This window comes from Colius striatus, chromosome Z (assembly GCF_028858725.1).
Source record: "Colius striatus isolate bColStr4 chromosome Z, bColStr4.1.hap1, whole genome shotgun sequence".
In the NCBI taxonomy this organism is placed as follows: Eukaryota; Metazoa; Chordata; class Aves; order Coliiformes; family Coliidae; genus Colius; species Colius striatus.
The window spans coordinates 50601122-50617958 of record NC_084790.1 but is presented as its reverse complement, the minus strand read 5'-3'; the positions used below and the strand labels follow the sequence as shown (position 1 = coordinate 50617958).

General features: G+C 43.6%; 2 protein-coding genes across 4 annotated transcripts in view; one reads left to right on the top strand and one right to left on the bottom strand.

The window, feature by feature from the left end:
- Positions 1-11493, bottom strand: part of GFM2 (GTP dependent ribosome recycling factor mitochondrial 2) — a 24545-nt gene extending 13052 nt beyond the window's left edge. The window contains exons 1-10 of one of the 3 annotated variants that reach the window (XM_062019483.1): positions 10978-11493; positions 7552-7638; positions 6898-6982; positions 5098-5143; positions 4074-4171; positions 3002-3127; positions 2628-2716; positions 1186-1274; positions 883-943; positions 606-791 (exon numbers count right to left, since the gene is read on the bottom strand). In XM_062019483.1, the coding sequence (XP_061875467.1) occupies positions 606-791; positions 883-943; positions 1186-1274; positions 2628-2716; positions 3002-3127; positions 4074-4171; positions 5098-5143; positions 6898-6982; positions 7552-7611 (840 nt within the window). In that variant the 5' untranslated portion in view covers positions 7612-7638; positions 10978-11493. Of the gene's footprint in view, positions 1-605; positions 792-882; positions 944-1185; positions 1275-2627; positions 2717-3001; positions 3128-3684; positions 3784-4073; positions 4172-5097; positions 5144-6897; positions 6983-7551; positions 7639-10977 lie in introns of those variants that run through there. The other 2 variants (XM_062019481.1, XM_062019482.1) reach the window with 2 other exon arrangements.
- NSA2 (NSA2 ribosome biogenesis factor) lies at positions 11430-16837 on the top strand. The gene is made up of 6 exons (XM_062019488.1): positions 11430-11657; positions 11908-12095; positions 13179-13329; positions 13653-13832; positions 14745-14937; positions 15541-16837. Exons 1-6 carry the CDS (start codon positions 11655-11657, stop codon positions 15606-15608), a joined length of 783 nt encoding a protein of 260 aa, XP_061875472.1. The 5' UTR covers positions 11430-11654; the 3' UTR covers positions 15609-16837.

The following is a 16837-nucleotide window of genomic DNA, read 5'->3' as shown; positions in this document are numbered from 1 at the left end:
TCCCTTTCAACCCCGACCATTCTATGATTCTGTGAACCATCCATGACCACATTCCAGTCATGTGAGCTGTTCCATGTCCCATGTCTCTGTAGAGATATTATTTCAAATGTTCTGCACTGCTCATCAGGTAAATCCCTATTTGCTTCCCTTTAGTTCTTCCATTCTTAACTGTCAACTGTGCTGAACTTGGTATCAAGTAGATTACGTCTCTGTTCTCTTTCTTAGCTTAGCAGTATGACTATCTTAAAGAAACATTTATTCTGTTATTTTCTCATCTTTCCCATGGACTTTTTAGATGGGCCTGGACCAAGATTTTTGGTGGGATTTATCTGCCTCTAACACAGAATTGTTAATTCCCATTGGACAAAAAAGCAATAGTATTTTGCTACAAGGATGACAAAGCACTGGGACAGGCTGCCCAAGCACATTGCAAATGCCACCCTGACAGACTTCAGCCCATGTGAACAAGGCCAGAGCAATCTGATCTAATGCTGAAGTCGGCCCTCCTTTGAACAAGAGACACCTCCAGAGGTTCCTCTCAGCCTACTTTCTGCTGTTCTAAATAACTGGTTTAAATACATTATGTATTTACTTTAGAACTTTACTTGTTCTATTAAGGTATTTCTGGCATCCCGGACTTCTTGGAAAAGCTCAGGATCATCAGTCTCCAGCAGTGGCTTCTGCTCAAAGTTTTTTCCATCATCCAAATCAGAAGTAGGTTTCCAAAGTATCTGTTCCTTTGTCACAACATCAATTAGTCCTCTGAAGGTCTTGGATTCCCCAATTGGCAACTGCAAATAGAGTGGAAAGTTTAGACAGCAGTAAAAAACAAACAAAGAAGTTCCACTTGAAAGAAAGCAAATAAATCACTTCTAAGCTTACCTGTAAAACCAAAGGTTTTGTCTTCAATTTTTGTTTGATACTCTCAACAGCATATGTAAAACTGTATTAAAACAACAGATACCAAGTTTCACAAAATTAATGATATGGTAAAATACGTTTACAGTTCCTTATTTACTGCAGAAACTACTCCTAAAATTACGCAAAAATACGTATCTGCATAATCAAAAATGTCCTCAGTAAGTATTAACATAATTGGCTTGCTCTACACTAAACAGAGAAACTTGACTTGGATACATTTCGTTACAAGGTTTTTGACAATGATTAACACAACTGCCTAGATACCTTGCCCTGTTTTTGTCCATTTTGTTCAAAAAGCAAATTCGTGGTATCTGATGTTTGTCTGCTTGTCTCCACACTGTCAGGGTCTGGGCCTAGAGCAAAAGACAAACAGAAACACTAGCACTGGAGGCTGAACCACACACTCCCACCACCATGGAGCGACCGAGCCCGTCAGACAGAGGGCGACAGCTGTGCATCGGACAGCCAGGGATGCAGCAGCACAACTCCTCAGGAAGGGTCATCTCACCTCTTCTCTCAGCTATTGGCATCCCCCGTCCCTCATTAACAGTGTATGCACACAGGCAAAGGGACATGGAGAGACACTAAGCATTACAGTATGGAAAAACTCAGTAGAGACTGAAAGACTCCACTGCCGAGACACTTAAGCACAGACTGGCAGGCATTTCTGCAGCTACATGTACAACACCAAAAAACATGGGGCTTTTGCTAGTAATCTGTGCACTGCTGAGACACGATACACACTGGTAACTGAAAGTTAAAACAGGTCTACATGAATATCAGTTCAGATTCAGAAATAGTCTCTTACTAGTACATGGAAATAATGCAAGAATTTCCTTCAGTTTTAGGAAAAAAAAACCCACACCCACAAGTAGATCCAATTGTTGGTGGCAGCAGAGGCTCTTACCCAGTTCAGGTTCGCATACAATGGTATCTCAATGCCTTCTCCAACAGCAAGTTACATAATGTGACTCACATTGGTCAGGAGCCCTTTCATCCCACATCTGGGAAAACAGGGATGTCCCGTGGAACACAGACGTCACAACATGTAGCTTTTCTACAGGACTTGAATTACTCAAACACTTCACACTATAAAGTCAAATTCCAGCCTGCCTCCACCAGCTCTGCACAACATCCCAAAGCACACATTAGATAGGCCATCAGGGACTGGGAGATTGTGGCTGAAAATTACTTTTCTCACATAAAATCTGAAAACAAGAAGCAGATGTTAATTTCCTTCCACTGGTAGAGGCAGTCAGAAGTGTTCAGGTCAACTAATGTTTGTAAAGGACTTGTAAAAACCAACAAAAAAAGCCCTCAGACTTCAATGCGAATCCCAGTTTCTTGCCTCAATTATTACCACGGAAATTCGTGTACACCAGAGAATTTGAAATTAAACGCTCAGCTTCCTTAAACAGGATTTACATCAAAGCATCAAAAGAGATCTTGGTCTGTACTGTTACTATTATTTCAGTCTTGAAAGTCCTTAAGGAAAGAAAGAGGAAAGAAGGAAAGAAGGAAAAAGGAAGAAGGGAGAAGGGAGAAAAAGGAAAAAAAAGGAAAAAAAAGAAAAAAGGAAAAAAGGAAAAAAAGGAAAAAATAAAAAAAGGAAAAGGAAAAAAAAAAGGAAGAGGAAAAAAAAGGAAAAGGAAAAAAAAAGGAAAAGGAAAAAAAATAAAGGAAAAAAAAGAACCAGTTTGTTTTACCTCAACACCAGCTGAAGCGTCGAACACTGCTACAGCTCCATCCAGGACTCTCAAGCAACGCTCAACTTCCACTGTAAAGTCCACATGACCTACACAGCAGGACAAGCACACCCATCAGTCTTTGAAATATGCGAGACTGTCACACTATGATCCTAAAACTAAGAACAATTTAGTGCAGAGATGTGTGAGGTCACTAGATTAGGCACCAGCAAACAACAATTAGCCAGAGATGAACAGAGCTCAGTACAGGCCTTTTACTGCCCCCATTAAACCAATTAAATATTTCCCCATGTGTAAAACAAAGACTCACGTTCTAAGACATTGCACCTCACCTACTCTCAATGACTAATGTGAGTATTGCTAAGGAGTGGTACCTGGGGTGTCAATCAGATTGATTCTGTAGTCCTTCCAGTCAAATGTAACAGCAGCGGACTGAATGGTAATACCACGCTCTCGCTCCTGCACCATAAAATCTGTGACCGTGTCCCCATCATCAACATCTGTGAACAGGAAGCAGGATTACAGCAGGGTAGGTAAAATTGCCTTGGAATACAGATGCTGGGTGAGATTTGGAAATACTGTTCTGCATATATACACATCAGCTACGAATACCAGCCTTTTTTTGAGAATTTTAAGGTTGGTTAATTTACTCACAGTGCCTTTCCAGGGAAGAAAAGCTCTCTAAGTCAAAGACAAGCAATTTCAACAACTTTCTGCTGTAACAGCAAGAGAAACTGAAAAACTAAAGCAAAGTCCAAAATCACAAATTAATTATAGTTTTAAAAAACTTAGCTATGCTCATTGTATGGAACACAACTGACATTTTACAGTTTGAAAAAAACACAATAAAAATAAACAAGAAGTTGGGCATGATTGTGGGGTTTTTTTTAAAAAAAAAAGTTAATAAAAAGAGAGGCAGTTCCACAATTTTAAACAATCAGGGCACCGAGCTCAACTGCCCCACAAGCCTAATATCTTCTTCCATTCCTACACACAGCAGAGAACATTCCAAAGGTCAAAAGGAAGCACAAATGGAGGCTGCTGTAACTCTTCCCACCTTGAAGAATTCTGTGTTGCTGAAGAGAGGAATCATTCCTGTGCTATGGCTTTCAAAGGAAACAGACATTTTCTGTTATTCTGGCTTCTTTACAGGTCAAAGGAGAACTGAAGAAACAGCTTTCCTGTATCAGCCAGTGAGCAACAAGCAAAACAAGGTCAGCATCTAGCTAAATGTTAAAGAAATCAACGTAAAAGGAAAACACAAGCGTGCAATCTCTCAAATACAACTGGCTTAGAACATAATGGAAGGTGCAATTCAACTTTCACTGTAGTGCAGCACAACTTTGGGAGAAATGGCTTCTACACCAGCATCCTCTACCTGCATTGCCTGTTATGGTGTGCTATGAGACCTCTCAAACCTATCAAAATACAAAAAGCATTTCTAACCTCCAAGTGTCCTTATGTATCCAGAATAATACAGCATCCTCTCTGTGGTCGTGGTCTTCCCTGCATCGATGTGAGCCATAATGCCAATGTTTCGGATTCTGCATAAAGCAAACACACTGCTTGTACTGAGGTAGTTTTTTTACTCAGTGACATTGTTATTTGTATAAACATTGAATATTCACCGAGAACTGCACACACCAAATGAATAACATTTTTCCTCTGTTGCATGTCTGATACAGTGTATGTTTTGATACTGAAGTATATATATTACCACTGACATGGCAGATTTTCTTCAGACCAGTAGTACCTGAATTTTGGAACAGGTTCCCATGCTTCAGGAGAAGGCCACCTCTGGGCTACTCACCTGCTCTCCCCAAACAGAAGCAGCCCCTCTACCCTCTCATCCACTCAATCCGTGAGCCCTCGTGCCTGAAACAATCCATGGTACACACAGATCTTCTATGTTCCAAATATAATAAGTTGTCCTTGGTTCTGTTCAGCCACATCTTCCTTCCTGGAGTACCTCACCACTACCTTCCAAAACTGCTCTGCTCGCTCAGCCCCCATATTCACCATTTTTAAACACCAGCTGAATTCGCCCTCAGGACAAACACAGCCATCCGAGGGCACTTCACCCCCACGCCATTTCTTTGGCACCTCAGCCCCTAATTGCCTTGACCTCCTTACTAGGGCCCTCATCTAACATGGCTGAGAGCTCCCATGAACTCAAAGGATACAGTCATGCCCACAGCAGTGGTCTAGTTACCAAGACTTCCCCTCTCCCTCATTCATCTGCCAGTAACCATCATGGATTTGGAGCTTCCCTAAAAGCCCAGGTTTGGTTCTGATGATGTTACCAAGAGACGGTCCAAGACCACTCTGATGCCAACAATCATTCTATATTGAAATGTCAGAAGTGTAAATGTGAGGAAGTACCAACTTCAGCATGAGAACAAGTGGCTTTTTATCGTGCCAGCTGCTCTGACTGCCAGTAACATCCACAAAACAAGTGTGTGTGACGTACCTGGAGATGTGAGGGCTGATGACAGAACGCAGAGACTTAACATCTCCTGAAGACAAACAACAGAAAACAACAATTTGTAAGATCGACACTAATCCAGAAATGGTAGTCCTTAACAAAACTAAATGTATTTCAGAAACTCCGCAGAAAATTTGTTAAAATAAGAAAAGTAGTTTCAGAGCTGCAACCCATGACAGTTTGTAATCTCTACCACTTTAAACTTCCACAGATGTGTACTTAATTTTCAACAACTACCTCTCTCTTCCTTGAAAATAATAAACTCTTTTTTTTTTTAAACAGCTCTAAGTGAGAAACAATAGGAAAAAGCCAACACAGGAAAGCATCATCAGAAACAATAACAAAACACACCACAGCTCAAGACGATTGTGATGCTGATGTTCACAAGAACTGGCTATTAGATCACAAGTTTCAAAAGTCACTTCTTCAAATGCTGAAGCTAGACAGTGTAATTCTCAGGAAGAAAAACACAAACTGATCTAGATTAAGAAAAGACGGGACTGAGGAGTTACAAACGCATATTTCTCTCACATCCTATTTGGGAGGAGAATAAGCTGCCAAGATAAACCTTTACGAAATATCCATAATTCAGGTACTCGAATCACTTGTGTTTCAGTAACTCACCTTCCTAGTACTTTGGTTTATCTTTGATATGCCAAACAGAGTTCAACAACATTTAAACTAACATTCCTTCAGCATCTACAGATCATGCCTCTGACCAGTGCGACGTTAAAGAGGCATCTTATGGGTCAGTGCGTCTGTGAGGACAAGGACTGATCTTCGGAGAAGCAACTTGGAAATTCACCACAACCCACCCCCACCTGCTCAAATAAAAATTCCAACTAACGCTGTCCTTTTCTCTCCAGCTTCTAAAATAACCCACAAAATAACACAGTCATATATGTTTGAGATTTCCTGCTTGTCTATGTCACAATATCACCTTCTCTATGGAATGACCCTCTGTCACTACATGACACACTGAGGTACCCTGCACAAGAAACCAGGGATAAACACAGCAGATAGCAAGGATTTTGCACAGACAACATCACAGAAACAGTGACAGGCGGCCAAAAGAAGCTGTATTGACACATCCAACTAAGAGTAAGCCTTCTCAGGCACATGACTGCATGTTACATGCTAAGATACATGCTGCCGAATTCATTAACAATTTTATTTTTAAAAAAATCAAGTTGCTTACACCTCAGTTCCCAATATTTTCTTCCATCTCCATTTCCACGTGGAAAAAGTGGCTCTCAGTCTCAGCACTACCTTATATCCAACACTTGTCATTCATCTGTCTCAGTGTACCTACTCAAAAACCAGTAAAAACTACTTTTAATTAAAATTTTGGTTTCCAAGTATCTGATTCTTTTACTCTCTTTTATTCCGAGACTGCACAGAAAGCACACTAATGGTAACTTAAATCTTCTATCCAATCAGATGCCTGTCTATCTCCCCTTGTCCAACATGCTGGCTATTATCAATTATTTGATAACCAGTTAATACTTTGTGCAACCAGATCGGGCTTCCAGCACAGTGGCCTAATTCTTTATATATCTCCATATTTTCTTATTTTCTACAGTCTTTGTGCCACACATGTACTGAGAAAAAAGGAGCAATGCAAACCACTTTTTTTTAGTCCTTGAACCTTTTAGCTGCTCTGTTGCACTTTATACAACAAACTGTATAAATCATGACCAAAGGAACACAATAAAACACAATGTGGAAAGTGTTCTTACTCATTTTTGGTGTAATCCTTATTAAGAAAATGATTTAAACTTGTACCTGGTGGAGAACTGTAGTTTCTTAGACTGTAGTTTTGCTGTGTCACACTGATGACTCCCATTTTTCTCCTCCTGAAGTACACATGCTTACAAAGAACAAAAAAAGGTCATAGAAAGTATTTATCATTATAAATAATTACTTTGCAGCTACATTTTCAGCAGTTGTAGAAAACTAAACTAAAAAAACCCACTTCTATAGGATCTCATACTGCCGTTAAGGTATTTTTATAAGCTCAAAATACCAATTACTTGGAAATAGAAGCATGGAGATGGCAGTACCAAGGTTTTAAATCAAGTCCAACACCAACATTATTTGCCAAGTCTGGCAAAAACCTACATCAGCATCAAAACATACTGTTGGTAGCCATAATGCTTTAAATGTGTCTAATTACCTGTGTCAATAATATACACATTTAATAATGACAAATGTTAGGTAATCAGAACCATGGGTAACTTAAAAAGTTTATGGAAAAATGAAAAATTCAGCTTCCATGTTTCAACTTCTGCGAACTCCATTCCTGGCATGCAATTACATGTTCTGTCTGGATAACAATTATTAAGTGAGAGAAGAGGAAAAAATACACCAACACCAAAACACAACAAAAAGGTTTCTTTTGCTCATGAAGGAAGTAAAAAAATTTGGGAAGAACCTTACCTCATTGCACAAACTTGACGACTTTAAAGCATTCACTGAAAACTTCCTAATTCTCAACATTCTGGCTCCCGTCTGTGAAGCTGTTCCCTGTCATAATAAGAAAACATTGTACAAAATGTTTATGACAGGAAACTGGTGCTCCACGACTTCCACAGAAGTAAATCATGAAAATTAAGGTTTTTTCAGGTTCATAGAATCACAAAATCACCTTTAGAGATCATCTAGTCCAACCCCCCTGCAGAGGTAGGTTCACTTAGATCAGGTCGCACAGGAACACGTCCAGGTGGCTCCTGAATGTCTCCACAGAAGACAACTCCACACCCTCCCTGGGCAGCCTGTGCCAGGGCTCCATCACACTCACAGTGAAACAGTTTTTTCTTATATTTAAATGGAACTTTTTGTGTTCCAGCTTCATCCCATTACCCCTTGTCCTGCTGCTACATAAAACAGAAAAAAACGGATGCCCCAAGCTCCTGACATCCACTATTTAGATATTTATAAATGTTAATAAGATCTCCCCTCAGTCTCCTCCTGACTAAACAGCCCCAGCTCCCACAGCCTTTCCTTGTATGAAAGATGCTCCAGTCCCCTGGTCATCTTGGTGGCCCTGTGCTGGACTCTCTCCAGAAGTTCCCTGTCCCTCTTGAGTTGAGGAGCCCAGAACTGGACACAGGACTCCAGATGAGCTGGCTGATGTGATTGCTAAGTCTCTCTCCATCATTTTTGAGCCCCACCTCCATCCCTGGAAAGGTGATGGAACAACTCATCCTGAATGTTATCACTAAATATATGAAGGAAAAGATGGTTATCAGTGGGACTCAACATGGCTTCACCAAGGATGTGGAGAAAAAATGAGGGAGCATGGACATGGATCCCAGGGTATAATGCTAGGCCTGTTGGGGCAAGGCAGCCTGGGCTCTAGTTATATGGATTTGGTGCACAATCAAGACCAGAGTCAGAGCCATGGTTAAAGCAGTTCCTGTCACATAGACAGCAGGCCACTTTCTGTTCCCTCAAGGTCGGGCTGTTCTTGGCTGAAAGTGGTAAACAACTTCGAGGAAAAACAAGATGGGAAAATGTGAGGGAGCTTGCTTATCGCAGAAACCGCAAGTAGGATGAACATGAAAATGTAATCTATTAGCTGCTGTTGCTGAGCTAGCTTGAAGCCTGCAGTGTATATAAGTTAGGGCCTGCTTTCAATAAAGTGAAGATTTCTGCTATCACTCACACTGAGTAGGACTGAATTTCTTCCCACCCAGCTGAGAATCGGACCCTAGGCTGAGAGCCGCATGAAATAGGCTACGAGCTAGTTGTTAGGCCAAGAGCTGGACTTCACGGCACAAGGGGAAATTCTGTTTGACCAATCTGATAGCCTCCTATGAGTGCATAACCGGCTACCAGCTGGCTAGATGAGGGGAGAGCAGTGGATGTCATCTACCTTGACTTCAGCAAGGCTTTTGACACTGTCTCCCATAACATCCTCATCAGAAAGATCAAGCAGTGTGGCTTGGATGAGTGGACAGTGAGGTAGATCGAAAACTGGCTGAATGACAGAGCCCAGAGGGTGGTGATCAATGGCACAGACTCGAGTTGGAAGCCTGTGGCCAGTGGAGTTCCACAGGGATTGGTTCTGGGGCCAGTCTTGTTCAACATCTCAATCAATGACCTGGATGAGGGGAAAGAGTGTACCCTCAGCAAGTTCACTGATGACACCAAACTGGGAGGACTGGCTGATTCCTGCATCTGGGAAGGAACAACCCCATGCACCAGTACAGGCTGGGGGACGAACTGTTGAAGAGCAGCTCTGCAGAGAGGCCTGGGAGTGCTGGTTGATAATAGCTGACCATGAGCCAGCAATGAGCCCTCACGGCCAAGAAGGCCAATGGCATCCTGGGATGCATCAAGAAGAGTGTGGCCAGCAGGTCAAGGGAGGTTCTTCTCCCCCTCTCCTCTGCCCTGGTGAGGCCTCATCTGGAGTCCTGTGTCCAGTTCTGGGCTCAGCTCAAGAGGGACAGGGAAGTGCTGGAGAGGGTCCAGCGCAGGGCCACCAAGATGATCAGGGGACTGGAACATCTTTCATATGAGGAAAGGCTGCAGGAACTGGGGCTGTTTAGTCTGGAGAAGAGAAGATTGAGGGGAGATCTATTAACATTTATAAATATCTAAATGGTGGGTGTCAGGAGGTTGGGACATCCCTTTTTTCTCTAGCAGCTAGCAAAAGGACAAGGGGTAATGGGATGAAGCTGGAACACAAAAAGTTCCACTTAAACATAAGAAAAAACTATTTTACTGTTCAGGTGATGGAGCCCTGGCACAGGCTGCCCAGAGGGGTTGTGGAGGCTCCTTCCTTGGAGGTCTTCAAAACTTGTCTGGACATGTTCCTATGCGACCTGATCTAGGTGAACCTGCTTCTGCAGGGGTGTTTGACTAGATGATCTCTAAAGCTTCCTTCCAACCTGTACCACTTTATGACTCTATGATGTGGTCTCACCAGGGCAGAGTAGAGTTAGATGGGCTTGCAGTCTTCCAGACTACCGCTTTGCAGTTAAGTCAGTGTCATATCTCTAAAAATAATGTTATTAAGCCTCAAAAAAGGCTGCATAAATGCATGCCAACAAAACCTAAACTTATGTCTCAAATTTGCAAACATAAAGCAGATCAATTAACACCTGAGTTTACTTTATCATGCTCAGATAAGCTCCAGAGCACCAACTGCTGACCAGTGAAGTGTAAATAGCTCTTCTGATCTCAAAGGGGGAAGAGGACCAGGCAAAATTACACAATAATTTCAGTTGGAAAAGATCTTTAAGATCACCAAGTCCAACTACTAAACTAACACTGTCCATCTCAACACCATATCCCTCAGCACCTCATCCACGCATCTTTTAAATATCCCCAGTGACAGTGACTCCACCACGTCTCTGGGCAGCCTGCACCACTGCTTAACAACCCTCTTGGTGAGAAGGTTCTTCCCAGTCTCCAATCTAAATGTCCTCTGGTGTAACTTGAGGCCATCTCCTCTTGTCCTATCACTCATTACTTGGGAGAAGAGACTGACTCCCACCTCACTACAACCTCCTTTCAGGCATTTGTAGAGAGTGACCATGTCTCCTCTCAGCCTCCTCTTCTCCAGGCTAAACAGTTTCTTCAGTTGCTCCTCATCTGACTTGTGCAATAGACCCTTCACCAGCTTTGTTATCCATCTCTGGACATGCTCCAGCACCTCAGTGTCCCTCTGGCAGTGAGAAGCCCAGAACTGAACATTGTACGCATTGCAAGGGGAGGGAGGTGTGTGGTGGGATGTATTCGGGACAGAAATTACCAACAACATTAAATACTCTGAGCTTTTAAGATTCACCAAAACCACTACGACACACAGCTCAAGCACAGAAGCTTCAAACCGTTTCCCAGGTGGCTCCTGCTTACTTAAGGAGACTTCAGCTCCGGTGACGCGATGCTTCGTGGCAGTTTCCGGATCCAGGCTGCACAACACAGGCTCACAGGCCTTCGCCCGACGAGCCACACGCCCGCCTTCCAGAGCCGCCGCTGCGCTCCGCTCAGCTGACCAGGCGCTGGGCGCGACGGAAGAGCCGAGGTGACACAGAGCCAGAGGTGGCCGAGCCGAGCCGGAGGCGCAGGCGGCTGCTCCTCGGAGGCACCCCGCAAACAGCCTGTGCGGACCCCGCCACAACGCCTCCTCTCCCGCTTCCACACGAACAACTTTAACAAAGCCGAGCCCGAGCTTGCGGCGCGGGCCCAGTCCCGGCCGCGACAGCCGCCATGCTGCTGGAAGACGCGACCATTCCTGATGTCCACGGCGGCCCCAACACCTTACCTCCACGAGTTCCGCCGTTCCGCCCTCCCTGCCCCCAACCTGACAGACCGAGGCGGCAAAAAGCGCCGCTCCAGCCTCTCCGCTTTTCCCCTCTTCCCGGCCTCGGTTAGAGCTCTCCGCTGCCTTTCCGCCGGAAGGAACCAAAGCGCCGCCGGGAAGCGTTTCCAGCCGGGGCGGTTTCTCGTGTGCCCGTCCTTTTCCCTGCGGAGGGCGCTGCTGCGCAGAGGAGTCTGTCCGAGGCGCGGAGAGAAGCCGCGGGGCAGCCGCCATGGTAAGGGCCGGGGCCGGGGCCGGGCCCGGGGTCCGGGCCCGGGAGGGCCGGGAGGGGACGGAATGGGGGCGAGAGGGCGCGGGACGGGGAGGGACGGGGAAAAGCGGCCGGGCGAACCCCGCCGCCCCGTGCTGAGGGGCCGCCGCCGGGCCGCGGCCCGCTCGGGCCCGCGCCGCGTGTCGCGGCGGCCCCGCCGCTCGGTGAGGGCGCAGCCCCGGCCCCGCTCACCGCACCGCCCTTGTGCCCACAGCCGCAGAACGAGTACATCGAGCTGCACCGCAAGCGCTATGGGTACCGTCTGGACTACCACGAGCGGAGGAGGAAGAAGGAAGGCCGCGAGGCACACGAGCGGTCCCGCAAGGCTAAGAAGATGATTGGTCTGAAGGCCAAGCTCTACCACAAGCAACGTCACGCTGAGAAAATTCAGATGAAGAAGACGTGAGTATCGGGAGCCTCTCTGGTATCGTCCTTGTGTTCCAGTAGCTGAAGGATGAGGTGGCAGCATTCACTTCGTTTCGAACAGCCGTTTACTACCCAGGAGATGTGTCACACCGTTAAATAGCGTTCAGGTTGTAGAAGAAGAAGGGATTTTGCTACAGTGAAGACGTTCCCAACTTTCTTTCCGCTTGATAGATGCGTTAACAAGTGGGCTCCTAAAAACATTCCTTGAGCATTAATCTGCAACAGCAGTGACCAAAGTGCACATAGAACCAAAACACGAATGGGCTTACTTAGGGCTTGTATGTCAAATGCTACAAGAGGTAGCAGACGTTTTTCAGTGTTAAGAAGTCAGGTGTTTGAGCAGAACATGGGGCTTGACTTCCAGGATAAACTACAGTATCAAGGATAGATAAACATAAGCATTTTTCTGAAAGTTTTCTCTTGTTCAGAAATGGAAATCAGAGCTGTTAACAGTATTCCTTGTCGCTGTTGGACTTACTTAATTTCTCTCCACAGTGTAGTTTTGGCATATTTGGCTATTTTTATTTGGTTATTTTTTGCAGTTGTTGACAGTTACTTTGCCCTGCTACTTGTAAAGGTATTGGGTTTGTTAACTAGCTTGTGGGTCTTTTTTTTTTCCTTCTAAATGACTGCAAAAGTAAGGAAATGCAGCCTTTCTTGTACACACACATGCCTCAGACTTGTAAGCGTTGCTGTCAAATATCAGAAGAGCAGTAGTGTGTTGTTTTTTTGTCAGAGAGGAAGGCTTCTTTCTCTCTCAAAGCCCTTGGCTGCTTAAGTCATTCAGGAGTTCCTTGATGAGATACATGTCTTGTATTCCTGTCTTGATGAGAATCTACAAGGTTTTTACACGTTGTGCGTCTGTCTGCTATAGCATTAAGTGAAATTACTAATTTACCTCAAAAATTATTTAGGATTGTTCCATAAATATATGCTCGTCTACAAATACCTCTTAAAAGAAATTTTTGATCAGGCATAAGCAAAGTTAAAAGGATATACCTAAAAATGAGCCTTCTATGTTTTAAACTTTGAATATTTGATTTTTTTTAATCCTTGCAGCATTAAAATGCATGAAAAGAGAAATACAAAGGAAAAGAATGATGAAAAAACACCGAAAGGAGCTGTACCAGCATACCTGTTGGATAGAGAGGGCCAGTCCCGGGCTAAGGTTCTCTCTAACATGATCAAGCAGAAGAGGAAAGAAAAAGCTGTAAGTAACTATTAACATTCAGGTAAAATTACTTGTGGCGAGGATCACTTTGTGTTGCTGATGCTCAGGTGACTTAACAGCCTACCGGTAAAGTCTAAATAAAACTTTAGACCTTCAGTAACTGAGCAATCTAGGACAAAGCAAGCATATGCGATGTCTTGTCTTTCATAACTTCAAACGCTAATCAAAGTAAGTAGCTGTGAGTTGTACAAAAGTCACGGTGTACCACCGCTCTTCAGAGAAATTTTATTTATGCTGTGGTTGGCCCTTTTCACTTTTCAGCTTGTAAGACTATCGACTTCTTTTTTTTTTGTCTTTTCCAGGGGAAATGGGAGGTTCCTGTGCCAAAGGTCCGTGCACAAGGAGAGACGGAAGTTTTAAAAGTCATCCGTACAGGAAAGAGGAAGAAGAAAGCCTGGAAGAGAATGGTTACAAAAGTCTGTTTTGTTGGAGATGGCTTTACTAGGAAGCCTCCTAAGTACGAACGATTCATTCGACCAATGGTAATGCTCTTGAGCCTTAGTAAAATTTAAGTAATAATTCTTTCAAGTTACTGCTTTGAGTTTCTGTAGCAAGTAGACTTCTGTGCTGATGCACCTGATTACTACTGACGTAAAACATTGCTATGGGTTTCCTTGCAGAAGTCAAAATGTAGAACTGCCTGAGGGTGGGAAGGTGTCCCTGCACTCACAGTCTTCTGCTTTTACTCCTGATGGCTCAGATGAGAAGGCCTTTAGCAAAGGCACTTGGAATAGCTTTAAAAGCTGGAGGCTTCTTTTCCAGGCTGCTGTGATTCTATCAGCTGCAGAAGTCCACTCTGTTTTAGGAGTCCAGAACTCACTCCTGGTTTGTTAAGCAGGCCTGAAGCACAATTGTGACCATGTGCAGGGGAAATGCTGTGCCTCCAGCCCGACCTTTTCCTACACAGTTGCAGGAATGGTGCTTGGGTCCTAGCAGCCTGACAGTGCACAGAAGGAACAGTTAGATTCACCAAGACAGTCTAGTTTTTCTATAAGTAGCTGTTCCCATCTCCTTACAGGAATAACAGTCACGAGGCAGGGTGCCTGCTGGATCATACCCAATTACTGTGGTGATGGCAACCTTACACAGGAGCCTTGGGTGGATTTTTATTGATACAGAAAGGTTTACAGTACTTGATGGTGAAATACCCTTTATGAAGCACAGGTTGCTAGATAAAAAGTGCTGTAGGAGATGGATACTTAATATTTTACAGTATGTGACAGGTTTTTCGTATGGTAGGCAGACAGCATTCTGTGGTCTAGATTGTTTCATTCTTCCCAGTCTCTCAGAACACACAAAGCTGAGGGTGCAATGCTAAAAATGTTAACCTAGACTGGTTAGTTGTAAGGGTTTAAAGCAAATGTTAACTTGTTCTAACCCTCCTTATTTAACAGGGCTTACGTTTCAAGAAGGCACATGTGACCCACCCTGAACTTAAAGCTACTTTTTGCCTCCCTATCCTTGGTGTAAAAAAGAATCCCTCTTCTCCTTTGTACACGACACTGGGTGTAATCACCAAGGGGACCGTCATTGAGGTGAACGTGAGTGAGCTTGGACTCGTGACACAAGGGGGCAAAGTTATCTGGGGTAAGTCATTAAATTTGTGGTACTGCAGAACTACTTCTAAAAGATCCAAGCCTTCACTGCCTCATGTGTTGTTAAGACCACTTCCTATAAATTGTCATAATTAAGCCCACTGTTGAATGTTGGGCTTGGGCTGTGGCAGAACTTAGGCATCTCTGAAAATGTAAGTTTTAATTTTAGGCTTTCCATACACACTTCCATAATCAAATTAGGTATTTCCTTGCTTCCCTCTCATATTAAGCAGTGCTGCAAGTGTACAAAGACTTAACTCTGTGAACTATGAACTGTATTAGGTTTACTGCGGAAGTTCTCTGTGGATGTGTCTTTGTAGGATCAGGCTGGCTGCTTTTAACACAGAGGTCAACTTGAACTATAGCAGAACCTATGAATGAACTTTGAAAAAAATCTATGTTATGAACCTTTAATGAAAACCAGTGTTAAGATTTAGATTTCAAAATGCATTCATTTTGGAATGGGAATTTCCAGCACTTTTAAAAAAAGAGACTGGTGGATTGAACTTGGCAAGCAAGTATGTGTGTGCAGTTCTAATGTACTATATGAACTACTTCAAGCTTTTGTAGACATTTACTTCTCTTTCCTCTTTAGGGAAATACGCCCAAGTTACAAACAATCCAGAAAATGATGGCTGTATTAACGCAGTCCTACTAGTGTAAGTTGTGTTTGATGTTAAACGTTGAACCATGGACTCCTGCAAAATCAGTACCTTTTCAGCAACCTCTCTGGAACCTGGAAGACAGGTGGAAGAATGCAGCTATTCTCTTACTGCAGCCTGACATCAGAAATTAAACAGCTTGATACTTGCCCCTGCAGAAGCATGGACTTGAGAACGTATTAACAGCATGGGAGGGAGGGAAGACATCAAGGAGGGCAGCTGTTTCCACACACCTGATCCCCATGTTATGTCACATCTTTATCCCCTGTGCCTCCTTTACTGTATTAAAGAATAAAGACTGGAGCGTGTGGCACTGTGGTTCCAGGCAAGAGGAGAACAGTTTCAGAAGTTTTAATTTATAATACCTATTTAGCTTGCATCTTGAAAATACAAGAAACAAAAGCTATTCCTAAGCTGCAAGTTATTCCTAAGCTGCAAGTTTTCAGTGATGCTGCATGTGACAGCAGCAGTGTTCTAGTCAGGAATTTGGTGGTAAGCAAACCTGGCCCTATTAAGCACTGCAAATGAAACACTCAGCATTTTGTATGCCTGCTCCTAAACAAGACTTCAGCCCCCCAACTTGGTATTTGTATACTAGGTAAGACTCTCCGGAGCAGATTTCCCCAGGCTGAACAATTGCAACCATCAGCCTCTTGTGTGACAGATGCTCCAATCCCTTAATCATCTTCATGACCGGATGATATTCCAGATCTGGAACACTGGCCAGGAAGTCAAGCGAGCTGCTTTTGTGCCAGCCTTCTTGCTTCTCTTACACCATCTGATAGAGACAGTAGTTGAACTATACCAAAATCTTCTCTGACAGAGTGTTTTATTAGTTTAACAGATTGCCCCAGTCTGGACTGAAAGACTTACGGTGATTTTTACTTTTGTTTAGTGGCAAGTGCTTTGAAACTGAGAAGGTCACAAGCTTGAAAAGAGGGTGTTTTGTCAAAACAGATAAGCTTCCATTAAGTTCCTGTTGCTTTATCCTTTACTGCAGGTTAACACTTTAAACAGAATAGTTTTCTACAGTGTCTCAAGACTACTGCAATTTGTGCTGTAAATGCATGACTTGTTGGATGAATAACACAACTGTTGCACCTCAGACATTTTAAGAGTGTGTTACAGCATTTCCAGTTGGTTTGTCCATAGCAAATTACGTGAGCAACTGCGAAGTTTACGTCTTGAATAGTTCGTATAAAAAGCAGGATGTTCCTGCAACACTGAGAA

Coding starts and splice junctions, on each gene's coding strand:
- NSA2 (XM_062019488.1), top strand. Junction 12,096..13,178: donor AAAATTCAGATGAAGAAGAC/GTGAGTATCGGG, acceptor TAATCCTTGCAG/CATTAAAATGCATGAAAAGA. Junction 14,938..15,540: donor AGGGGGCAAAGTTATCTGGG/GTAAGTCATTAA, acceptor TTTCCTCTTTAG/GGAAATACGCCCAAGTTACA.